Here is a 27,975-nt window from a genome sequence, read left to right as displayed (position 1 = left end):
GAAAGACTCACTGTAACGGTTTTAGATAGAGGAAGAATTACACTCAGTGTTACCATCATTCAAATATTTCCCTGAATATAAGCTGATTAAAAAGTTTAACATTTAAAAAAACAATTAAACTACTTTTTTATTTATTTTAAAGTATCGATGTTTGAATTCATTTTCATTATTATCGGGATAATATATAATATTTTAGCTTTCCTATATCTAGGAAAGGTCCCTTTATACATTTATATATTTTTTTAATTACAAATTATTCAAAATTTATTTCTGATAACTTATATAGATATTTTGATTCAAAATGTCAGTGTTAAAAAACTCATTAAATAGTCGCTTTAGTATCAACACAGTATCTTTATGTAAATAATCGTAATATATAAATAATACTTGGTTTCTCGGTCGGTAGGCGCTCTGATTATTAAAATCACTTAGCCATCCTATCTCGCCTTCTGAAATATGCCTAAACTCTTCAAATAGGACACATGCCAACTATAAAACAATGCCACCTTTGTCGCACCCGAATAATCCCACTCCGGCCTTTCCGGATAGAGATAATGCTGAAGGCCTGGCCGACAGCCAGTAGTAACACAACTCTCCCAGCCTCGTATCCGTGAAATTGAACCCACTTCTTAATGTGGACCGTGAGGTGGAAAGGCGCTCCGAGGAGCCCTTACTAGACACAATAGATCCAGACACATACGATTAAGTTGACGAAGTTATTTACAATTTGCGACCCCGTAAAGCACTAGGCTCTTATGGTATAACCTATGAGGTGGTATTCTAAAAAGGTATTTGCATTTATACTTCTAGTGTCATGAGTAGCTCAACCCGGTATTTAGGTGTCGAACTAGATGTCAAACATTAATTTCAAAGCGTTCGTCAAAAGCTATAAAAATACGGCCTTCGTGCTCGGTCACCTAAATGTCGAATCAAGTGACACGTTATAAAGCTGCAATCAGATCCATCACATACGCAAGCTCGTACTTCGCCTATATTAACACCCATGTTATTTACAGACTCCAATTCGAACAGAACAAGTAATTGCTCAGGGCAACAGGCATTCCATGGTACCATTACGATGAAGACCTGCCTGTTGACTTGGAATTGCCAATAATCACTCAGTTCCTAAAACGAGTGTTAATTTAAACACATACATTCAGACGTCCGGAAACCGAGACACGTACACGAGTTTTCAGGTGACGTGAGTACTAGAAGACAACGAAAGCCAACTAGTCCCGTCAGAAACTGGGTTGTATTGTATATCACAGGGATGCTAACCACCAATCATACTAGATAGAAGCGTTGCAGTTTTTTATTCCGTTACTTCTTCTCCCAACGACTACGCGTTTCCAAAAGGTTCATAGTGATACTAGACAATAGCAATTGACCGGGGTTCTGCATCCTAGGGCGCCCTTATGTTGGAATGCTGAGCGGGTATTATTGACGAGTAATACTTCAAGTCAAGATCTCGTGGAGTGCCTACCAATCAGGTGAAATAATAGCGTGTAGCGGACTGGGCTGAGCATCCCCCGGGGCCGCCTAGCGTCTCTACTTTGAAAGAGGTCTTAAACTAGGCGTCCTCTACGCCCTGCCACTTCACACTCAGGGAACCTTTAAATTTGGGCAGCAGTGTCTGGCCCAAAAAAGAAATACTGGGCAGGTGATGATTGATTTTTCAAATATGTATAGTATTTTGGCAATTACCTGTAAATAATAAGTCACATAAAATTTAATTAATACAATAACTGAGTCAGTAATAGTCAAAATATGGAAATTTTTAAGAAGTAAATATAGCAGATTTTGGTTTGGCAACGACGATATGGCAGCACTCGGAATGACAGATTAAATTCAAACGACAGTTCGCAGTGACCGCAAGTCAGTGTCCTATCGGTTTTATCTAAGCATTAGGTTCGTTGGCCCGCAAAGAAAACACTCGATTAAATTTAGTTGGTTACTTTTAATTTTCGTCTGTGTTTTTGTTTTGTTGTTTTAATGTGATAACATTATAATCATGTTATCAATTGATAAAAAGTTAAATAATTATTGGTAAGTGAATATAATTCATTACTTATATTTATAATTGTGACTTTAAATTTTAATATTTTTGTTTTATTTAGGACAACAAGTAATTTCGTGTTAAGATTTTATCTATTGAAAATAATATAAGAACTCATTAACGAAACCAGCACCATTATTATTAATAATAGTACATAGTTTATTTGTGGATTTATCATCGTTAAAATACGTCAAAAATTTAACACGACAGCTTAGGACATGGCTTAATTTAATAATATATAAAAATGTATCTTGTCTTAATATGTACCGCATAATTGTTGGAAGTGTTCTTTTATATACAAAAGAGGTAGCAAGTCATAAATACTTTTTTAATTCCGTAATTTGGCTAACAAAAAAAAACAATATTCTAATTAAGTATATATTTAACTAGATTATTCATAAATATTGAAATCAATTCGGTTGAAGAGCACATACGTGCTTATTTTTGTGTAGTTTAATTATTTTCTAGCGTTTCTTCGATTACTTTTCAATTATGTAAGCGTGTTGAAAAATAAAATTTTATTAATTTTGGATCATGTCAGTTTTAAAGTACAAATTAAATTTCTTTTATATAAGATTATAATAAGTTGAAAACAGCAATACGAGGAACCTATTAAGAGTGAATTTACTCAACAAAAAACATGTCTTAAACGTGTTTAAACTTGGTTAGTCCAAAAAAATGCAAACACGGGTCTGTTTACTTTAGTCAGAGGAAGGGAAAAAACGTTAGATTTTTGTACAGTCATTTCGAAAAGTGTTTCATGTTTTTAATTTTATCTATATTGAATATTTATAAATACTTTATATACAGAGTACCTGCAAAAATGGGTTGCTAGGCCATTTACGTCACTAACCTTAAAATATATTTTAATACGTATGTGTTTTTAAATTTATTACTATTCATAAAAGTAAATAATTCTAATGCACCCTGTTACTTGCGTCGTTAGGGATGAAAGGTTTAGCCTAGTGGTGACCATGAACCGGAAGACTCTGTAGTAAACCTCCAACAACAGGAAGTAACCTTTGCGTGATTTGGCTTTTACAATGGGCATCTATCAACTGATATAATGATGATGCACCCTATAATCTATTTTCTTTTTTTCTCCTTTATCACACCCTATACAAATATAAAAATATATTTGTATATACATGTACAATAATATTAATAATAGAAAAATACTATTTGTTATATTATTGACCAGTGGTTGGAGGGTTCCAATGATGATAACAGTTGTCCACCTGTGTCCACAAAGGGTTATAAAATAGACGAGACTTATAAAAGAGAAGAGAGAGAAATATAAAAGAGACGAGGTAACAGAGCGATAGGCGGAACTAATGCCAGATGGGCTGACGAGATCGTGGCTACGGTAGGTCACGAGTGGCTCCAAGTTGCCAAAGATGAAGAAAAATGATAAGCTTTGGAGGTGGCTTTCACTCTGAGGAGGTCAAAACAAACTTAGCACAAAATTATCAAAACTATTATTTAAATTTACTAATTTTAAATCATTTGTGTGGAATTAAATAAAGCTTTATTTTTTTATTGTCATTATAGACCAGAGGTTTTCAAAATAGTACATGTCGACCTTGAGGTCTCTTGAAGGTGTGATATAAAAATGGGGATTCAAAGTTCATCTGTTTTCGATCATGAAGAACTGAAATGTTGGTTTTATTTCTCATATCAATGTTGGCAGATAATATTCTCGGAAGCTTAGCAACTTACTTGTGAAAACCTGTCTATTCCATGATATGTATGTGTCGAGAGCTGCAGTGAATTCAACCTAATAAGTTAAATTTTAAAAGTCTATGAGAAAGTTTGGAAACCTCTTGTAATTTAATCGTAATTTACTTCGTCTATGGATTATATTGAGATTAAATTTGTTGTTTGGTCTATGATCTAAATCTAGAGAGTTATTTTTTTTTTATCAATTCTAATTTGTATCGCTAGTGTGTTTTTTTACCATATATATTTTTCGCTTAAACTAACCGCAGACAGTTGGGAGAGGGTTGCCGCTATTTGATACGGATCTTTCTTCTCCCAGCTGCGAGGCACGAAGGCGTTTTATAATTTTTTACAATTTTTCTTACATACAATATTAACAATACAGTTTGGAATACTCAATTACATATTAGTTGCTACATTATTTTAGAGAGTAATCTAGAGAGACATATCTGTCTGAACTCACCGGGTGCATACAGGTCAGATTTGCTCGTAAATTAGCTACATTATACCGAATTACCTTAAAAATACAGTCCAAAATCGCTTGCTCTGAATGTACTACAGACCACAGGATCATGAGCAATAATATTTCATTTATTATTTAAAAAAATCGTTTCTAACATTGACAGGCGCCATGACATGTTGCGACACACAAAGGGTTAATGCTACCAGCTAATAATCACACTTTATTGTATTCACCAAATACAGTTAATACCAAAATTCACAATTTGTAATGCAGAGGTTAAACTTCTAACTGCCAAGCTGTTTTGGCCATGACTTCCTAAGGTGCCAAATGGAAATATCAAGTGTAGACTTTCCTTATGTGAAAATTTTTTTGCATTCTATGAATGAATATAACACTTTATGTATATCATTATGTACTGAGACCGCCGGCGACCTTCTTGGCACTTAAAGGCAATAGAGTACTCGGTGTACCATGAGGTCGCCGGCGGGTCACGTTTTTGTAACACAGAAAACACGATAGGTTTTCAAAGCCAGCTTTAAAATATGAATAAATTGTGAATTCAATACAAAGAAAGGTAAAAAAATAATATTCCTTAGATGTACAGATGAAAAATTGTGAGGTAGCCGGCGGCCCTCATAGCACTTAAAAGGTTAACTCTTCTATAACAAAACGCTGGTTATGTCTCGTTAACTGGAAACGTTTACCACAACTCGACGCACCGACCCTAAAAGGGATATAAAAGCCTTCCAAGAGCAGAGAGGATACCACCATAAGTCACTACAAGGTCACGTCAATGCAAGAAGGCCTCCTGGAAGAAGAAATCTAAAAAAGATACTTAAACTTAAACTATGGTAGGATTGCACCACCCAACACCATCATTAGGGGCAAAGAAATAGTGTACCTGTGTCATCCAAACGCGACACGTGACATTCAGGTGGAACCCAACTTATGCGGTACATTCACATGCGTATCGAAGCGATACAGAGAGCTTTTAACAAGACTCTAGCGTTTTTCTACTAGTATCTCCCACATAAATCCGTACTGCCTCAAAGACCGTCGTTTGCTACATGATCTACTGTTTTATCCTAAAATATTGAATGGCTAAATCTCTTTTGAGAATCTTTTAGAGTTTATTGCTCTGCAGGATCCATGCCATCCTGCATGGGCTCCCTTATTGTACTAATGTTGGGCTGCATCCTCTTATCTCAAAGTGTAGTTCATATATATGAACATTTGCCTGCTATCGATACTTTTCCGGCTCTTATTGTCTTTGGAAACCATGTTAATAATTCTCCTTAAGTATTTTATAAGCACACAGCCTTGAAGATGATTTCGCGCGGGAGAAACATTTTCAAATTAAGATCTCTTTTGATGTCTAAAGTCGTAATCCAGATGTTTTCTTTGCTGTACGATCACATTTCTCTTCAATATTTGGTCATTATTTTTTTTGTTTCATTTTTCTGCATTGTTGTTTATATTAAAATTTAATGCTGTATTACCTATAAAGGATATATTTATATGGTAACTTTTAATGTAATTTTAATTTATGTGTACTCCTGGTATACCTTTTGATGAGTTGGTCCGGCACATTGTCCTAAATCTCAAGGCATTTAACGGTCTGTAGCGCTTGGGCAGCGACTTGAAATAAAATAATGTAGCAACTAATATATAATTGAGTATTCCAACATGTATTGTTAATATGTATAAATTTTAGCTGTATTGACCCATAAGAGAAAATAGTGTTAGAAAAATTGTAAAAAATTATAAAACGCTGTTGTGCCTCGCAGCTGGGAGAAGAAAGATCCGTATCAAATAGCGGCAACCCTCTCCCAACTGTCTGCGTCTAGTTTAAGCGAAAAATAAATATTGTAAAAAAACACTAGCGATACTAATTAGAATCAATAAAAAAACTCCTGGTGTACCTAAATAAATAATGGCTCATGAGAACGAGCAGAATTATTGGTGGAATTTAAATTTTAGCTCGCGTATGTGAAATCAGTGAAGCCGTAATTACCCCAGACAGCTCACAGCGCCGACATCTAACAGCAAATAGAGCACAACTTGTCTGACGGGGCGTGTTTTTTTAACTATAATCAAGGACACCTATAGTAACTACGACACAACTTGTACATCGGAAAATACATTTAAAGGACTGACGGTATTTTCCATCAATCGAGAAGTGGATGATAAACAACCTTTAGGGTGATTGCTTATAGGTGTAAAAGTTTTAAATATATGTATACACCCTTTCAAAGGTTACAGAAATAATAGACAACATATTAGAATTATACACAATTGTTTTGGGCAATCTCATTGTTAACATTGACCCGAATTCAATAGGTCATTTTCCATTGCGTCAACCCGCCGTTTCAGCCCAAAAATACCTATGGGGAGATATACCATAATCGCCACGCATGGCAGGCGGGTTTGCGATTGCAACGCGGTATTACGTTACGCAGAGGACGCTGCTGCTCATCATCTTGTAACTTAATTATGAGCAGTGACAATCCTGTATAATTAAAGCACAAAGAGTGAAGTATGTAAGTTTGTATCCCCCGGGAATCAAACCTGTAACCTAAGATCGCACGTCTTAGTCCTCAACCGTTGGGATACCACTGTTCAATTTGGGTCAGCCCGCTACTATGGCTCGTAAATTGCAGACAACTGATGTACAATACTTTAAATATAACAATATTTCTATATTCATATATATATACACACACGAAATCGCGCGCGCGCATGCACATGCAGACGCACAAGCATGTGTGTGTGTAGATATATATATATATATATATATATATATATATATATATATATATATATATATATATATATATATATAATATAATATATATATAATATTTATATATATATATATATATATATATATATATATATATATAAATATTAAGGATTTAAAAACTTTAAAGAGTGAATGTGTATGTGAATGCATTGTAAGTAAATAATTGATACTCCAAATGCAATGGTTTTTAAGAAACAATAGATATAGTAATGTTTACGATCTATATACAGACTGCTGTAAGAAATGTTTAGCCTATTGCATTTCAATAGAAAAAATAAATTGATGTAACACATTTCGGAGTGATAAGTTTATGCTGGATGATTGGAAATATCCTTTACAGCGTTTACAACTATAATCAATCAACCTTTATACATACATAATTTTTTAAAGGCGCACCTTTAAAATAGCCGCATGTAAAATCATCCTTATATTTTGTTACAATTGTTTACGCCCATTACACCCATCCCTTTCACTCTCTTATAAAATGGCGGTTGTAAGAATAGAACACGTTGTAGCTACGCTTTCAAATCGAATCGCAGTAAACGGTTCCGCGCTAATTCTTCTTCTAACATTTCAAAGACCTCTTACAAAGTATGGCAATAGTCAGGGCTATGTAGTTTCTAAAATATCATAAACTTGCCGTAAAAAATAAAGAAATAATGAATTTTTAAAAATGACTTAACAAATTTCGATAACTTTCACAAAGATTTTTGAATTTGTTTAACGAGTCAAAATTATTTAAAGTGTTTAAGCAAAAAAAAAGATTTACTCCGTCTTTTACCTCAAAAAACTTATAACTTACGAGAAATGGCGTGCCACCAAAAAAGAGGTCACAGAAAAAAGACCCGGCAATAAAGCATCCATGCCGTTTTGGTCTACATAAGTGTCGTAAGTTAAAATTTATTGATTTTATTTTGTAAACATAGTATTTTTGTGTGTGATTGTACAGTGCAGAGATAACATCCATCAAAATTATTTTTAGAGCAATGACATATGATTCATGATATGTTGTTATTACAAGGAATAAAGAATAAGTTGATTACTCTTTGTTTTTGTCTTTAAAAATTAAATAAATCGTTTATGGCAAAAGGTATACGTACAAAAAAATTTCACAGACAATCTTATATCTTTAATGGAATCAGGCGTTACCTCGCGGAAGTCCATCCTAAGTAAGAAAAAGACCAATATTTAGCATTTTATTGCACGACTACCACTGCATGTGCGGTAGTGGCTGAATATTGGTCCTTTTTTTAATCTTATATCTGTCACTCGCGAGATTTGAAAGATTAAAACATGTTGTCGAAAAAAGTTTATTATTCTATCCAAGAATACGATAGTGATATTAATGCGTGGAATTAAATTTTGTTGATGCTCACTCAGCAGTTATTGTCAAGCACTATAAGACTATATTTGTAAAGAGCAACTGTTGAGTTTTTTGCCTGCTCTCAGCAGAACTGCCTTCCGAGCCGGTGGTAGCTTCCTATAAGACTGACAATAGTATTTGAATAAAGAATGTTTTGATTTTTTTTCGTTTGATTTTGTTTCGATATACATTATTTGCATGTTTACTATTGCAACATGTATCTGAGTGTAATCTTTTAAAAAATATTCAATACGCAAAAGATTTTAATTGTATTTTAAAAGAGAACGTTTTGAATTATAGCAATTATTCTCCGTTATTTTAGCTGTAAAAAGGACTGGTTAAAAGCGGCTGCTGTCCAGCGCCTTTTCATGACTTTAGCTAATTTGTCTGTCTACTCCAGGACTTTAAAGCACTATCGGTTATCAGCTCCACGCTCTATGTGGGTTGACCACTGCCAATGCTAATCCGCTGGGATATCCACGTGGACGCTCTTCAAAACTATTTCAGTAAAAATCTTCCGTTAAAAATTATTAAATTAATGCTTTCACTCCGCCTAACACATAGCTATAAGGCGACGCGTAGAGAAGGTTACTGGGGCATCAGAATCTACCAGGACATGACCCTGATCACTCTAAAAATAGCACATGACTAAAAACAAGAAACTGGCTGATGTAGTGTGCCGTTTGGGGGAAATAATTTCCATATAATTAAACGGTTGTGGGCAGATAAAAAGGCACAAATAGAAAAATATATATATATTTAATTAATTAAGGGTAGTGGGCAGAAGGCCTGGTCTAATTTTGCACCGCAGCTCGGTACTCCCCTGATGGTGGTGGTAGCCAGCCGCACGATCTCCCAGGACTAGTCAGGCGGCAGCAAGTCGAGAGCAAGGAGCGCCGGTAGTTCACAGGATGTGACGGTTCCGGTGCAAGGTTATATGAATTCAACCTCAAATAGCAGGTAATTTTAAGTGTAAAACTCGCACCTGTGAATAAATGTCACAGTTATGGTATACATATATAAGTATATGTACAATTTGCTCCGCTGACAGTAAACCCGGAGATGGCTTGCGATGAAGGAAGGGCAGAAACCGAGAGCAGTTGATGTGATTGTTTACTGTCAGAACAGAGTTACAAAATGTAAAGCATGAAAAATCAAAAATAGGAGAGATAAACAAATAAAGAAATTGAAAAGTAATAATGAATACATAATGATGGAACTATGGACACAGACAAAATGTTGAGCTCTAACTTATAGATAAATGCTACTTAATAATGATGTCTTTATAATATTTGTTCAACACTTACCCTTTTGGGGTGCGAGGCGATGTAAAGGTTGTGGCGTGATTTAAATAATGCCCAGAGAATGAAAAGGACCAAGACGTCAATTCTAACTGGGCCCCGGCGCGTGAGAAGACACGTAGCTGGTGAACGCAACCGACACAAAGAGTGCGTCGGTGCGTGAGACGACACCTAGCTAGTGAACGCCACCGAGACCAGGATCTTTCTGCCGAGCAATTATGTAAACTCCTCTGGCTCTCCATGTTTCTCGTGCTTATATTTTTTTTAGTTAAATTTTAACTTAGATTTATGGGACGTTAACTTGCAACGTTACAGTAGTTGACAGTATAATTTTTTTTAATAGCGCGTGAAATGTGTCAAACAAATTATAGAGCGAAATGCTAAATGTGCTATGTTGAAATAAATATTAAATTTTTAGACATTTTTATAGATTTCATTTCAGCATTGTAGATATTGACGAGAGAGCGTGTATTACTATTATGTCTCATCATAGTTTTATCTGTCGACAATCATAACCTTTTTTGATGTGTAAAAATTGCTTTGAATAATCATGTTTACTATCTCAAGGCTTCAATTGACGCGAATACACACATAGACGGAGTAGGTAGAAAGACCGGTAGGCAGGTAGGCTAATGACGGTGGGTAACATAAGCATACACGGCGCGAAATTATTTATAAAAACTAACCAAGTACCTAAGTAACATAAAGGTATTTTCACACCAACACGATCATACTGCTGCATATGTTATTCTAGATATTGATTTATTTGTGTTATTTAGCGCTTTTTTTAGTTGCTAACCTGTGAAGGTACGGTTTGAAATGGCTCAGCTGAAAGCATTTAGCCGCAATTTTACCGCCCCGGCCATTAGGGGACTCTTGTACCCCTAACTGATTTATGGTTAGGAAGCTTTTATTTTGTTTTCATTAACATTTTTCATAAATATTTTATTTTTGCGCTCTTCTTCTATGCATCTCAAGATATTTCACTCTTTTCCTTGCTTTCTACATTTCGTCTGTCTTACCCTTCCATTCCATTTTTCCTCTTTTCCAATACCTTTCATCCATCACCTCGTTTTTTAATTTTTAAATATTTGTTTTTTTATTTTATTTCACTTTATTTAATTTGTGTACATATTTTATTCCTTAAATATTCTTTGCAAAAGATATAATCACTCTCTATCTCGCATGTTTCAATTATATCTCTATATCTTTATACTTGAGAGTCAATTTTCGTGATGATTTACGGCTCATTCATAGTTAGTGAGAAAGAGATATACACATAAAAGAGAGAGATGGATAGCTATTGCATGTTTGAATTGAAAATTTATTATGGATTTTCGGAACGACAAGATCACGCGCGCGGGCGTTTAGCTTTTCGTGTTTTATGACAAACATAAAATTCTTAATAGGAAGCTAATGCAACCAAAAAAGCCCATTAATTCGCAATAATTTTCAAAATTACATTACTTCAATTTTACACGTTTTCATCCGCCTTACTACGAGGGCCAAACTGAAAGTTTTTAGAACTGGCAACTTAAAAGCATTATATTAAAAAAATAAGTTTAAATTTTGAAAATAGAACTCTTTACCAATAATATTGAGTATACATTTCATTCATTTGTCATTTGTTTTACGATTTGGCGGCAAATTGAAAATTGTCTGTGCACGTCAGAATGAATTTAAGCCGAGAAAATTTTCGTGCAATGATTTTTTATGACTTTCGATGTCATATAAGTCAACAAGAAAGTTATGATAGACTTCGATTGGCTTTTCACGATGAAGCCCCATCTCGTGCCACAGTTTACAACTGGTTTAATGAATTCAAACGTGGTCGAACTAATCTCACCGATGATTTGCGTGAGGGACGGCCTTCTACAGCGACGACTGAAGACAATATCAGTGTTGTGCGGCGTATGATAGAGACTGACAAAAGAGTGACCTATCAGCAGATTCGGACAAGTCTAGGCATAGGTATGAGTCAAGTGCACAAAATCCTCCATGAACATTTAGCGGTCAGGAAGCTTTGTGCCCGCTGGATACCGCATAATTTGACCGAGGCTCAAAAACTCCGCCGTGTTGATTGGTGCCGAGAAATGATCCAAAAATTTAACGGAGGTGACTCAAATGCTGTGTTCGACATACTAACGGGTGACGAAAGCTGGATTTACTGTTATGATCCGGAAACCAAAAGACAGTCTGCTCAGTGGGTGTTTCCTTCCGAAGAGTTGCCAACTAAAGTGAAGAGAGGTCGAAGTGTTGGAAAAAAGATGGTGGCCTCGTTCTTCGGAAAGACAGGTCATTACGCGACAGTTGTCTTAGAGGATCAGAAAACAGTTAATGCAGAGTGGTACACTAACAACTGTTTGCCACTTGTCTTGGAAAAAGTTCGAGAGAAACGACCTCGCAGCAGGATCCTCCTTCATCACGACAATGCCTCGTCGCACACCGCCAGGCAAACGATCGACTATCTCTATATCAGACGTGGAATTACTGGGTCACCCGCCGTATAGCCCCGACCTCGCACCCTGCGATTTTTATTTATTCCCGAAAATAAAAGAAAAACTTCGAGGAAAACATTTTATGGACGCCGAAGAAGCAGTGGCTGCGTTTCAAAACGCCGTCGAAGAGACCCCTAAGGCCGAGTGGGCAAGGTGCTTTTCTCAATGGTTCCATCGAATGCAGCGATGTATTGATGTAAATGGATGCTACTTTAAAAAGTTATAATAAAACTAATAACTTGCTAGAATGCTTAGTTTTTGATTTTCTAAGAACTTTCAGTTTGACCCTCGTAAGTTCTAAGTTTGAGCTAAAAGAGCCGAAGATATAAAGGATACATCTTTAACCTTAGCTGCCTTATTCTCTCTCTGAGCTATACTGAGCTAAATGAGTTAGAGATATAAAAGAGTGATATCCCAAGATCGAAAAGATATAAATCACTCTTATCTTGTCAGGGATACATTTTGCCCATCTCTATATCCAATTTAAAGGTGCCAAAACTCGGCTTTGATAACTATGCATTCATATCACTAATATCTGACGTGTGTTTTAATAAATACGTTATCATTTTGCACGATAAAAATTAAGGTTATATGTCAATATTTAGTAATGGCAGTGTTATACATCCTTAACGATTTTAGTCTGTATACTTTTGGAAATCAACGAAGTGGATTATGTCCAGTTAGAAAATTCCTGCGGTTGAAGTTATAATATACATATGTAATGAGACTATTATGGTAATACATTAATATAGTATTGTAGCTGCCACTTGAACCTTCATATTTTATTGGTCGATATTGGAACGAAGCCAAAACAACAGGATGCTCATACGCTGCACGGCTGTGGAAACTTCACAATATTATTGCCATAGTTGTATAAATATCCATTTAACGTATTAGTGTTCCATATGAAACAGTTATATAGTGACCACAGTCTGCATATTATTTTTGATGAAAGATCACCATCATCATCATTTCAATATAGACCATAGTCCACTGGACAATTGTTACCCCCCTATATAATCCCAATAAGACCTGTGGAAGCAGCCTACAAATAGAGCCAATGATTTAAGCAAGGTTATCAGTCCATACTCGTAGGAAGTACACTGCGCTTGTTATGGTGTAACCACACCAGAGTTCCCCAAACTTTTTTATGTCGTAGACCCCTTGCCATGTTTTTCCGTGTTGGGTAGACCCCCTACTTACTTAAGCTCTGAGACTGCGACTCTCAGGTTTTTATAAGTTCAAAATTTATTGCGACCACAAAGCGAATACCAAATACAACAACTTACACAATGTTATCAACATATATATTATATTTTTTACTTCATAGGTACTTTTATAAATAATGTAAATGTTTTGATATTATAAGAATTTACAATTTGGGAATCACTGGTGTACACGCTGAAGCCTTTAGGCCCGAAACGACATCAGATGATCTGTATTGCCTAGAATATGAAAGGTTAATTATAAATGAGTTGATGAGGTACTTATAATATAAATGATATTAGTAACTAAAATCAAGGGTTTTTTTGGAAGGTCTCGGCTCGGGTCCTTATTTTAGGTTACCTGATTGGAATGTTACCGCGTTAGATCGCTTAGGTATACACTCGATAGGGACCTTAGGGTCAAAGCCTTGTCTTTTTACCGGTTTTGGCGCCCGCCTGGCTCTTAGATCGCTTGGATGAACGCTCCATGCGAGAGGGGAACGAACGCAGCTGTAAGATAAATTTGTCTTTGTTCGCAAAGGTATGAATCTAATGGAGACTGCTTGAAACCTGTTTTAACTCGGATATAAACAATTTCTTTACACGTTATTATTTATAACAGGTTATAGCTTATGTTAAAATTATAACGATATTTTAATATTAAACATTAGACGATTTCGTCGTATGTAGTTTTTGGATAATTTTCAGTTTTGTTTGTGAAGGTATTCATAATTTCTCACCGAATGTCTTTTCACTGATACTGTCAATAATATAACATCCTAACAAGTTATGGAACTGGGGAACGCCTTCAACATACGACGATATATAATAATAAGAAAGCTTTATTTCGTTCCATACAAATGGCTTACAATTAGTAATTTTAATTAATATTTCTGATAATTTTGTACTAAGTTTGTATTGACTCCCTCAGGGTAAAAGCCTCCTCCAAAGATTTCTATTTTACTCTATCTTTGGCAACTTGGCGCCACCCGTGACCTGCCGTAGCTACGATCTCGTCAGCCCATCTGGCATTAGGTCTGCCTCTCGCTCTGGTACCTCGTGGTCCCGTCCATTTTATAAACCTTTGTGTCCACCTGTTATCAGCGAATATGTAATATCATTGATACTGTCAATATTATAACATCCTTACAAGTTATGGAACTAGGAAACACCCTCCACATATGACAATATATAGAGCATGGATGCACAGACCGCGGCCCGCCGGTCGAATACTGGTGGCCTGCCGACAGCAAAAATAATACTCTCGTACATTCGAAAAATATTGAATTCTATTCCAGAATAAAATCAAAAAAAAATTAATTACCTATACTTCTGGCGGCCGGCCCGCCATTAGTTCATGATTTGCCCAAGTGGCCCCTAGTCTTAATAAGTCTGTGCAACCATGATATATAGCTATGGAAACTAAATAACTAGGATTGATATTTCGTTTCGGTAGCCTTATGTGTTTATATAAGTTTCGGTAAAAATTGTTTAATTTGTATATGTGGAAGCTAAAAGTCAAGTGAAATATCTCTGTAACCTTCTGAAGTACTAACGTCTGTTGAGATAATATCAACTTATATCTGGCTTTTAAAGCATCAATAAACAATTTAAAACTTAGGCATGGAAGAGTTTAGTTGGTGAAGGAGATCGCAAAACCATTGTCTCTTTAAACTTTCTACATGGGTCGTCAGCCGCTAGCACCGTATCCTGCAATTCTACTTCGATGGACTTAGCACCCGCATGGTTAATTCATGGAAGGTTGAGTGGTTACTTAAAAAAAACAAGTTTCCAAATTCTTAACACGTAATGATGTTATATTTTTATTGTAATTCTTTATGTAACGCTGATATTTTTTGGTTTACATGCTTAACAATTCTGTGCTGTTTTTTCTATTCTTGAAAGTTTTTACTATTTTTGAAATTTTTATTTAAAACAAAAATTATACAAAGTGATTTCTTGTCTTTTGCGCTTAGAAACAGCTGTACATTTTTATTTGTACATAGTGATTGGGTGTAGAAAAAGGCCTTAAAGTAGTGGTATGTCTTAAAAAATCAATGGTTTCAGAAATAATAAGTATCGGAACAAACGGAACAAAAAAACATTCTAGAACTTCGGATTACTTCATATTAAAATTAATTATTGTTTACCATATGTCTCTGTAGACTTTTTGCAGCCATATGTTGTTACAATTGTGTTAGCTTTTTGCATTCCATTAGAAAAAAATGATTGAATGTAACATGTTTTAGGGTGATTACTTCATATTTGCCGACAAATAAGCTGTACATCCACCCCTTTAAAACCTTTTACACCTATTTACAATCACTTTGTGTAAAATAAATGTAACACAATGATTAACATATTCTAGGTACAGTGACAAAGGAGCGCTACTGCATTACATTATGTTAATGTGATATAAAAGTAATTTAACTTGTCGGTAGAGTGATTTGCGATGGCCTTCATTTGATTTATTATATGAGATAAATACTATATAGCCTGCGGTAGTGATTGCACTCGTAATAATGCGTAATGCGCAGTGTGGGTAGGTTCCCTACCTAAGCAAGCTGACAACTTATTCAACATAGTGGAAGACCTTATCTAGTGGATAATATGATGATGATGATGATACGGTGGTAAGGCTTTCAATTGAAAAACATCCTAAATCAAGGCTTCGAGACAGTCCTCTATCGAGAGTATACCCTCACTTATTCGATGGCATATTAATTTGGTAACCTAAACAAAAGAATGCCCCAAACCGAGGCTCCCGAGGGAACTTAATTATTCTAAAGTGTTTTACGATAACAGACATATATATACAGGGTGATTACTGATAGGTGTAAAAGCTTTAAAGGGGAATGCATAGCTCAGTTGCTGTCAATTATTGTATGATGCATTCTATTCAAATATCAATGGTAAGAAAAAGCGTCCTTACATTTCATATTACTGTATATTAAAATTAATTATTGTTTACTACCGGTCTCTGCAGACTTTGTACTACAGAAGTTACTGGCTTGTCGTATTCCATTAGAAAATGTTAATCACTGTAAAATATTTCACTGATCACGTTATACAAAGTGATTGAAAATAGGTTTTAAAGCTTTAAAGGTATATTATTAAGTATATTTATATATATATATATATATTTATATATATATATATATATATATATATATATATATATATATATATATACTCTAAATCTTATATAGTACTAGCTGTGCCCGTGACTTCGTTCGTGTAGAATTTGGCAAAAAAATTATTATATATTATATATTCAGGCCCGTAGTATAACTTGCTTTATATATATATATATCATTGTTACAGGGATAATATTTTCCTTGTACATGGTATATGGGTACATAACATTCACATATAAAATACTCGTGGCATATACCAGTTATTCTTTTTGCATAAAGTGTTATAGTGTACATATGGCAGACTAATTGTGCCGGCATTATCGTCGGCATGGAATTGACCAAAAAAATTTTTTTTTTCCGGTTTTAAAGTAGCTTAGGTTGCTCCTTATAACATCAGCTACCTGCCAGTATAAGTCCCGTCAAAATCGATCCAGTCAACTAACAAGTCAACTAAAAGATAGACAAAATTAAAAAAAAAATAATCTTAGTATATGTATCGTATGTAGTAAAAAGCGTCCATTTAAATATTACATATTACAAACAGACACTCCAATTTCTGTGTATAGATAATAAAGACGACAGATAAGTCATATTGATGCATAGTTCGACTGGCGTTCGGCACTCCAGAAAGCTCTTGAATCGGAAAACGCGTTTCAAGTCCAGATCTCCTTATTTGAGGCCCTGGAATTGCAGCCGCCTTTAGGACTTAAGTTACTTAAGTGCATTAATAAACAGGTGAAAGAAGTAACAGTTGGGATAACAGTTACAATTATTATTACAACTATGTACCCTGGACAGGGGAAGTAAGAGAGGCCCTATAAAGCGAGGGTCATAAAAAGTGACAGTTTGAGTGGAGATTTTCAAAAGAAGGCCTTGCCAGCATTACTGTTCGAAGAAAGCAAAGTATATGCCTGTGCGAAAGAGACGTACTACATCTGCTTTCATAAAAACTCTGAGAAAATATCTTTGTTAAATTATCTGAAAATCGTATCCATATTTTAAAATATGATCCGTGTTCATTAACCCTTCGTACGCCGCAACATGGCGCCAGTCAGTGTCAAGAACGATTTTTTTAAAATGATAAATGAAATATTATTGCTCACGATCATATAGTCTGTAGTACATCCAGAGCAAGCGATTTTGAACTGTATTTTTAAGGGGATTCGGTATAATGTAGCTAATTTACGAGCAAATCTGACCTGTATGCACCCGGTGAGTTCAGATATGTCTCTCTAGATTACTCTCTAAAATAATGTAGCAACTAATACGTAATTGAGTATTCCAAATTGTATTGTTAATTTTGTATGTAAGAAAAATTGTAAAAAAGTATAAAACGCCTTGGTGCCTCGCAGCTGGGAGAAGAAAGATCCGTATCAAATAGCAGCAACCCTCTCTCAACTGACTGCTGTCAGTTTAAGTGAAAAATATATATGGTAAAAAAAAACCACTAGCGATACAAATTAGAAATAAAAAAAGATTACTCTCTAGATTTAGATCATAGACCAAACAACAAATTTAATGGCAATATAATCCATAGACGAAGTAAATTACGATTAATGCATTATAATGCAGCCTACGTTATTTCGGGCAGATCTGACCTATACGCACCCGTGGAGTTCGGAGAGATATGTCCATAGGCAGTTAACATATCAATGATACAAAATTATTGTTTCAGATATTCACCTAAACGCAGTGGCGACTAAAAAGATCATCGTTTTAGCCACAGGCCTCATAGACATGCAATAAGAACGGAAAACCGGTCTGATCACGCGTCTCCGGCCTTGCGAACATTGTCTGTCCAGCCAGGACGTTCTACGCTTCGCTTATAGGTCCGCGGTTTCCAGAAACATGGACAAAATTTACTTCAAAATCAACGGACAGCAATACACACTATGTAAGATATTTACCTTTTTTGTACTAAATAGTGGCGGGAATACAAATATATGTAATTACAGTGTACTTGGTTATATTGTATACCAGCATTGCTCTTGTTGGATCATGAGAACATGATCAACATGGCAGCCGATTGACGCCAACTTCAAGGCATAATCTTCAACCAAAGATCGCCTCGATTACGGGCGCCTGCGCTACCCACATTTAGCTCTTTCTCGCGACTCCTCTTTTCAATGTGCACAGGAGTACAAACCATATCTGTTATCTTAATAAACGTAACTTATTTAAGGTTTATACTTTCTATCACTCACATTCTTTTTATTCTTTTTTATACACCGTAACGTTATTTTGTTTTCGTGCCATAAAGTGAAAGAAATAATTTTTTTTACCCATTGAAAATAATACGTTCTTATATTCAATTGTGGCGTGCGAAAAATTTGTAGTAAAACAATGTATTTGTATGTTTTTATTTTGTTTTTTGTAACAAAATTTTAAGTTATAATCATCTTTCAAGTTGAAGTTTTATTATTTGCTAGACGCTCTGACAGATTTCGTGTAACATATGACTTCTATCAATTGAGATAGAATAAATAAAACATATAAGTATATATATACGTATATATATTGACAAATGTGAATTGCCATTAGACATATGGATCCTAGACGTGGTCGTTTACGATTGACCTTATAAGAAGGCTCAAGATCAAGATCACTCTGAAAGCAATGAATAGTAAGAAAAGGACCAATATATAGTGCCAAACACAGAGTCATGGCACTAATCGGTGTAACAACTCCTGAAGATGCTCCGTGGAGGGGTGAAACATGTGTTGAGTAATTTGGCGGTGGCGGTTGTGTGATTCGCATTATTTGCCGCATACGCATTTATCAGCGGGCTGGCGGGCGGTGCACTTTGTTGCACGACTACCACTGCATGTGCGGAAGTGGCTAAATATAGGTCCTTTTCTTACTTAGGATGGACTTCCGCAAGGTGACGCCTGATTTCATTAAATAGCAATGGAAAGGGCTGCGCTGTGCAGCGATTGGCTGAAATGAGATTCGCGGAAGAACTAAGGTTGTAGCTGGACTAATTGCTCATTTAAAGTGGCAGTGTGCGGTCGCATTCCTCGTGCAGCCGGCTGCCGTTTGGGCCGAAAGGTCATTGACTGGCGACCACGAGTTGAGAGACGCGGCTTGAGTAGATCCCTTAAAATGTGAACCAACGACGTAATCAAAGTCTCAGGAAGTTGCTGAATGCGGTTAGCGCATGCTTCGTCATTATGGTGGGTCGTTGGGGTAGGTTGGTGTGTGCCCACTCCCGACCGCTATCCCACTAATACCTGATACCACGACTTATGGCTGCTGGGTTTCTCCCCTGGCTTCATTCGTCCCTTCTTAGTTAACCTGCAATCTTCAGACTCCTCTGAAGATTCCATATTGATACTAGACCCACCAGGACTCCCTCAAACCATCTTTCTAGCTCCCTTAGTAGCTGGATTAGGAGACGCATTCATCCAGTCCATTAGGGTAGACCTATGCCTTGCAGCGACCGTCTATTGGATAAAATAAATTAATGAATTAATATATATTTAGCTTTATATTGCTGTAAATTGTGACTGCCGAAATCAGTCGTAATTAAAATAAAACGATTATTTTCATAATGAGTTTACTCAGTTAAAAACATTTGATAACACAAGTCGCAATATATAATCATAGGTCTATCTAACACGTTGAGAATTAATTGCGTCAGGAAGGTATTTAAATAATTATCTTGGTTATCTTACGTTACGGTTAATGATCGTAATGGTTACTAACTGCGCTGCACAAGGACGAATGACTTATACACATTATGTGAAAATGTAAATGCATTTTTTATAACACGCAGTATTTATAAACGTATGACTTACCTGCTACAATTATGTCCATACTTCTTAACACGTTGAACGCCAGACTAAAAACCATGTTTAGTTCAGTGGGCCGCGACGGACACCATGTGACTGCCATCATGTTGGGTCCAAGAGGTCGCGTCGGACACCATGTGACTGCCATCATGTTGGGTCCAAGAGGCTGCGTCGGACACCATGTGTCCGCATGCCCTCGATCACTTCAGAAGCCTCTAGGGAGCCAACGGACAGTGTTTCGACTGTTTTTACCAAGGAATGTGACCCGCGCGGCCCCGCATAAAAATAATGGGTAAATCGCTGTTTCCGTAAGTCGCCCATTATTTTTAAGGGTTTTACTGACAATATTTGCAAAAAAACACCTTGGCGATTTTTTGACGATTTTCGATTTATTGGTGTGGCCCCAGGGGACAGTATGCTGTCGGACACATGGTGTCCGCCATGGCGTTCAACGTGTTAATAGACAATTAAGATAATGTTACAAGTTCACACACCCTTCTGCTCCGTAAACTCAACTTAGATGATGCTGTACTAACAGCACTCACTTCAACAGAGAATAAGTAAGATGATGATAAATATATATCTACAAACCTTATTCGAAGCAGCCTTCTTCGCCAATCTATGGGCTAGATCTATGTCCAGCTGTGAACTTCAGACGTCTTACAGCTGAAACAATGATGAATACCGTTGGGATTGAATACATATATACATTAAGGTCGTCTGTACTCACACCAGGATTGACGTTTGGATCTCTTGAAGCTTTATTTTAAAGGATATAATTGTAAGAAAAACTAAATTTGGTTATTGTATCCAATAAATAAGACTAGGAATTCTTGACGTATGAAAGTGAAAGAATACCTTTTTTCTGATGGTTTCCTTATGTCCACAGCCGGGCCTGAGGTGAGTCCGACCACGTCATTGAACGACTATCTACGTGAAGCCCTGGGTCTTTACGGAACCAAATCAATGTGTCATGAAGGTGGCTGCGGCGCTTGTGTGGTCTCCGTGTCCAAGCTGAACCCTGTCACCAAGGAGAAGCAGGTGTTCGCTGTTAATTCTGTAAGTACTGTATTTTCGTTTAGGTTCAGTATTTACTCAGGTATACAGGGTGATTGGTAATGTTAAATGCTTAAAGTTTTTACACCTATTTCCAATCATTCTGTACAAAGTGAACACTCTAAAATATGTTACATTGATTTATATTTTCTATTAGAAAGTGACGAACTAATAATTTCTAGAAGTACTATCTGCAAGACAGATAGTAAATAATAATTGATTTTAATGTGTAGTAATCCATATTTAAAAACGCTTTTTCATGCTATATTATCAATACGGTATTTATTATTTTCTTACGATATTTATTACATATAGTTATTTATTTTTCCTACGTATTACCACTCATCCTGTATATTTTACTTTGAGGTATACATATTTCAGTGCTTGGTCCACATCTTATCATGTCACACGTGGGAGATAACGACGGTGGAGGGGGTGGGAGGCCGAGGTTTAGGCTACCACCCCCTGCAGACGCGTCTCGCCATGTTCAACGGCACGCAGTGTGGGTACTGCACTCCTGGGTGGATAATGAATATGTACAGGTATTGTGAAGCATCTTTATAAATTAATTTTCGATTGTAAGCCAGTAATAATAAGACTCAATTTCCGGAGATACGTTCTCTGTTTACCGATTTAAAGATAAAAAGATAAAATTCGTTGATTCAAAATTGGAACTTTTAACAGAACTCTTATCGATCGCTAACTTATTTATTTAATCTTGACTCTGCTGCGCAAGGTGTTATAATTGTGGAGAAGAAGTAGTAAGAAACTCAACAACACATACACTTCGTCTACTATAATCTTGAATCAAATTAAACAGATGCGCAGCAGGGGCGGCTTAACCTATAGTGCAGGGTGTGCAATGCACACGGGCGCCGCCATGGCGCTCCATGAGACAAGTTCTATGGACAGCGAAACTGAAAATCGATACATTTCGCTTCTATTTCGCAGTCCATAAAACTTAAAACACAAGACGAAACATGAACTATCACGGTTCGCCGCTTAGTTTCGCAACAGAGATGTGCTACAGACATAAAAACAATGAGTGTTATTTTGCCGTCATAGGAAGAAAGGTCGTAACTAATACCATACCGAAAGCTATACCTATTACTAAAATAGCTTGTTGAAATATGAAAAACCTTTCTTGTTACGACGGCAAAGTTAATAATTATAGCTGAGGGGGGAGTAAGGCCTAGGGAGTGTCAGGGTTTCATTGCACACGGGCACTACACGAGCTAAAGCCGCCACTGCTTCGCAGACTCATTCTCGTGCTGCCTTCACGGACTGATCAGTCTACTGTCCATTCAGCTCCAGAGGACCTACTTCTAGAAGATTCTTATATTAATATTGTTAGTTGCTAGTTAACGTAATATATCATATATTACGTTAACTAGATTCTACTCGGAAATCCAAGTTTTGAACAGTGATGTTTGTTTCATCACCATCTTTTTAGCCGTAACACATTCACAGCTGGACATAAGTCTCCACCACAGATTTCCAATACGACCCCAATAACGAGGGCCATAAAGAAAAAGTTGGCCCTGGTGGTCTGCACCTAAAGCCCCTGGACAGATAAGCCGAGCTTGAAGGTTCGTCTCCACCCCAGAATATAAGGCCCCTTATATATTCTTACGGGAAATCATTAAATGTAACAAAATTAATCGATTAATCTTCACAGTTAACATGATATATAAAAAATTAAGTCGCTTATTTAAAAGGATTTCAAACAAAAATAATTTATCCTCGATAATTACAATGTCTTATATCTGAAGTTATATTTCTATCTCTTTCTCCCTCACAGTTTATACAAGGGATCACGTAAGAGATTGACAATGAAGGAGATAGAGCGGTCTTTCGGCGGAAACATGTGTCGCTGCACCGGATACAGGCCGATTTTGGACACGTTTAAAAGTTTCGCCACTGATTTGGATATTCAACTTGAAGCAGAAATACAAGTTAGTATAATCAACAAAAAAGTAACTTTTAAAAATGATATCGATTTTGAAGGTCATCGAATTTGGATATATATTCTGTGATATATTTTACTATATCGGGTTTCCCATAAATCAACGTCAAATCGAAATCTGACAATTTTTTTTGAATAGGCATCGTGTAATTTTAATGTAGTAATATTTTGAGTACACCTATACTGGTGAGTGCTGTTAGTCCGAAGGCTTTTAAAACTTCATCTGAGTTGAGTTCACGGAGTGGAAGGGTCCGTACCTCGTCATGTGTCGTTTCGTTTCGCTTGTTTTCGAAGTTGCGTCGCTGCTTAATTAGCTCTATATTTCACTACGTCGTTAGATTTTAAAAGTAATGTTATTTTAAGTCAATCTTTTTCTTAAAGATGGCGACTGACATAAATGAATCGCTAACATCGCACAACCAAGAATTCTCTAACGTACTATTACAACTGTAATTACAATTTGATAAGGAAGTTGGTGACTGTGATAGTTCTGTAGAAATATCTAAGGAACAAAGTTTAAAATCCAAACAAATATCCAGATCGATGTATTTGATTAATGAAGCTATGGAGATTTTTTAAATAAAGGAGGGGCTACGATTATCAAGGGCTACAAGAAAATTTATTTTATTATCAAATAATCTTTTCAGCAAATATGGGTCAATATTTTATGAAAGAAAGCGAACTTAAAACAACAGCCACTATGATTTTCATAAATTGATTGAATAGTTTATTTTCGTTTTTTGCGTGTATGTAATAATTTTTTTATTAATATTTTTGTTTCTTAAATGTTTACTTCATTAAAATTTCTTTTTAAAAAGTAGTATTTTCGTAACCCCGTAACCTATATTTACATGGCTTGCTACAGAAAAACTTAATTCACTTTGCGTCGTGTTTTATGGGACGTAACCAAAGCGAGTCATTCAAAATCAGGCATATTGCAGTATGATTTGGTTTGTAGCTGTATCATCATCTTTTCTGCCGAAGGAATTATACTTTTGGACTTGGGCTTGGACTTCCCCTTAAATTTCCAATAGGACCGGTTACAAGCGGCCTGCTTTTGTCACTTATATAAGAGTTATTCACGGCATAATGAAAGTAAAAAATAATTAAAAGTAAATATTTCTAATAATAGAAAGAACATTAACAAAAGAATAGTATAGTATATTATTTATACTAATAATAGAAAGAACATAAACAATAGACATTCATTTTAAAACTTCGTAACATAATCGCCATATCATTCGATTTTTATTCGACGTTGATTTATGGTGCATATTTATATAGGGCTGATTACGGTAAGGAATAGTCAAACAAAACAGTTTATTTCAGGACATGGAAGACTTGCATCAGATGAAATGCTTAAATAAACAAACAGAGGAACCCGGGGAGGAGTGGTGCGTTTTAGAGAACCCACAGGAGTCGCTGCTGTGTGTACACTTGAATGCGAGCAGGTGGTACAAAGCGTACACGGTACAGGATGTCTTCAAGGTAAGATATTTCATAGATGAATACTTTTTACTCTTTCAGACAAGGTGAACATGACGTAGTTAAAGTCATCAAAAAAGGCCAGATGTGAGCCGATTTTCCGAAATCGGAAAATAGAACAGATAGTGGCTAATCACATATAGTTAATTTTTTTTCAATTTTCCTTGGTGCCTTTGGAAACTCTCGACCAATGTGTGTTACCAGTGATGGCTTACGGCACAAAAACGTCATCTCTAACTCTTAGCTATAAGGCTACGATCTTACCTATGAAGGTAACATCAAAGTAACACGTAAGAGTGAGAGGTATAAAAGTGTAATAATATCTATGTAACCCGCTAGAACAATGTAAATAATTTGCTTTTTTTGTTTTTTTATTTATTTTATATTATATAATTGTTTAATTGTGATCAAATTTGAAACTAAACAAGTATATTAATTAAGGATATTATTGTATTATAAATAAGATTGTAATGTCCCGTCCATAAATACGATAGGGGAGATCGAGGTGCTGCCAATAGCGGGGTCTAAAAAAACTGGCTAGAAGGATTTAGGCCTGTTAAGATCAAATATCAGCTCATTCATGGTTAGATAGAGAGAGGAGACTGGTCGATGAACGCCAATGCATTGTAACTGTACTTGACCCCTTACTTTGCAGCCACATTTAATTTTTCAAATGGTAATTTTTACAAAAAAACCCCTGTTATTATGTTGACATTTATAGCTTCACCTCATTTGAGGGTGCAGAGCGAATAATGATGGTAATTGTAAATCTTGTTAAGCTGGTAGGTAAAATATATTTATTTTGAGAGATATTTACACATACTTTTGAACAGTAATTAATTTTTAACATTATTATAAGGTCGGTACAGTCAGTCCGTGTAAGCTGTCACCAGCTCGAAATGCTGATCTGACAAGAGATTCGACAGTTGCAATCCTGGGACTGGGTCAAAAATCATGGTTAACATATTTCGATCAAAATAAAAAACTCATGAATGCTATTATAATATTTATGTAATAATATACTCTAAATAAAGATTTATAACTAGGAAAATGAAGGTATATGATATCTCGTGGAACTTTATTATATATGCATAAATTCAGAACCACAAATGATATGAAATATTAAACATTCAATCCGTCTGATGCCTCATGGATTGACATAGACTGCTGACAGTTGCTTCATGTCTTGGTTACTCTAAAACTGTTTAGCATTCCGACTTGAAAGAGCGACGAATGGTTCTAAAGATTCTGTTTATATAAACGCAACTAATGATTCTGTTTAGCCTCTGGAATCTTTGGCATAAAACATACCATCTCTTATTTGTTCTGTGTAATATTTTTCTGCAATTTCTTTACCATCGTCTTCCCAAAGGACACTTCGAATTTTTGTCTTTACTTGACTTCACTTTTTGTTTCATATCACTCATATAACTTAGTCATCTTTTCCAGGTCCTGTCAAAAGAAGGCACTGATAGTTACAGATTAGTTTCAGGTGATACTGGTAAAGGTAAACTATATATTTATATATCGATTATTATTAATAATTAAGGCAAAGCAGATTTGATAATATATACAGGTTGGCGGGATTTTAGGGGTAAACACAATATTTGTAACCATCTAGTTATAAACACAGCAGACTGCTTATTCCAGAATAATGCGCAAGTTAACCAAGAAATTATATCTATTTCTTAGATTTTCCTTTGAGGAGTTAGCTGTCTGCAAGACTATGTAAGCACACGAGGTGCCTTCCAAGAAAAACAAAAACGCGAGATACATTAGATGGTCATAACGTATAAATTAGTAAAATAACCAAATTTTAAAATGTAAAATAAAAGACAAGATAAAGTAAAAATATTGTGATAATCAAAAGCTGCGATAATAAGGAACGAGGCGAAGGAAGTGAGGCGATGAATGAACTGTAAAAAATAAGTAAAAGAAACATAGAAATTGTAGAATGTAAGTAGAAGAAAGATAGATCATGTGAGGTATGACAGGAGAGCATAGAAATAAAAAAAGAAAAGAAAGTGAATCATTAAAAGATAAAAACGTCCCTGTCCCATAAATAAAAATATTGTCCACGATGGTGAGGGCGCTACTGTGTTCATAATACGTATATAATTTATCTTTAATTTCAGGAGTGTATCCGATAGAAAAAGAGCCACGTGTAAATATAGATATATCATCAGTGGAGAGTTTGAGAGACACTACGAGGGCTGGTAACCTGGTGATAGGTAGCGGGACGACGCTGACGGAGGCGATGAAAGAATTCAAATCTTACTCCAAAATGAACCAGGACTTTCATTACTTGGAGCAGTTCTACCAGCACTTGGATTTAGTTGCGCATGTGCCCGTGAGAAATGTAAGATATCCTGGATTACTACTGAATTTTAATCTACTCTTGTTTTAATTATATATAGCTTAACAAACAAAAAAGGCAAAACTAATGTCCGATAGTATTATCATGCATGGCGAATTTATTGGGTTTTTATTTTTTTTAATAAAGACACAAAATCTTTTAATGTGTTATAATGATATATAAATGTATTTATATTAATATGTACATATATATACACACACACACACACACACACACATATATATATATATATATATTCTCTGCATATGTCTCACCCAAAGATATCTATGGAAGGACATACCATAACCGCACCGATACGAAATCTTTATATATACATATACAAGTGTATTGCGTTATATATCCTGATGAATTATTCTGTTCATATGTGTTTATAATTTTAGGTTTTAAAAAAAAATTACGCGAAATTATGACCGTTACAACGCAAGGTTTATTGTATTCAGACGTAGATGTTCTTTTGTTTCTTATAGCAGTGTTAACTTGTGCGTCATGACATTATGCTGTTCCCATGAATGTAATGGAACCTGCATTGCCGTCTAAGTGTAATTTGTAGATTTCGGAGGTTCTAGAGGACAGGCTGTTGAGGGTGCTTGCCTTAAATCTCTTATAAGGTAGTGGAGCTAGACAGCCTCCAGGTTTAGTTCTGAGATCGCTTGCGCGGACGCACCATAAAGTTTCTCAGCTTAAGGGCGTCCAAGAGAGCTGAAATCGACTCAGTCGTTCTCTATTATCTGGCGAAAATTAGTACTATTTAGGAA

At 35.6% G+C, this 27,975-nt stretch overlaps 1 protein-coding gene across 1 annotated transcript in view; it reads left to right on the top strand.

Annotated features, from left to right (window-relative positions):
- The first annotated feature begins 1,938 nt into the window (after positions 1 to 1,938).
- LOC137928575 (uncharacterized) overlaps positions 1,939 to 27,975 on the top strand; it is a 42,585-nt gene continuing 16,548 nt past the window's right edge. The window contains exons 1-8 of the mRNA XM_068771451.1: positions 1,939 to 2,046; positions 18,221 to 18,439; positions 21,226 to 21,395; positions 21,774 to 21,934; positions 23,194 to 23,347; positions 24,688 to 24,846; positions 26,293 to 26,350; positions 26,979 to 27,202. Coding sequence (XP_068627552.1) covers positions 18,394 to 18,439; positions 21,226 to 21,395; positions 21,774 to 21,934; positions 23,194 to 23,347; positions 24,688 to 24,846; positions 26,293 to 26,350; positions 26,979 to 27,202 — 972 coding nt within the window. The 5' untranslated portion in view covers positions 1,939 to 2,046; positions 18,221 to 18,393. The remainder of the gene's footprint in view (positions 2,047 to 18,220; positions 18,440 to 21,225; positions 21,396 to 21,773; positions 21,935 to 23,193; positions 23,348 to 24,687; positions 24,847 to 26,292; positions 26,351 to 26,978; positions 27,203 to 27,975) is intronic.

The sequence above is a fragment of the Battus philenor genome, unplaced genomic scaffold (assembly GCF_028537555.1).
Source record: "Battus philenor isolate CCGP_79_NKW_IND1 unplaced genomic scaffold, ilBatPhil1.0.hap1 SCAF_11, whole genome shotgun sequence".
NCBI lineage: Eukaryota > Metazoa > Arthropoda > Insecta > Lepidoptera > Papilionidae > Battus > Battus philenor.
The sequence above is the reverse complement of the archived record's forward strand: the minus strand, read 5'-3'. Positions and strand labels throughout refer to the sequence as shown.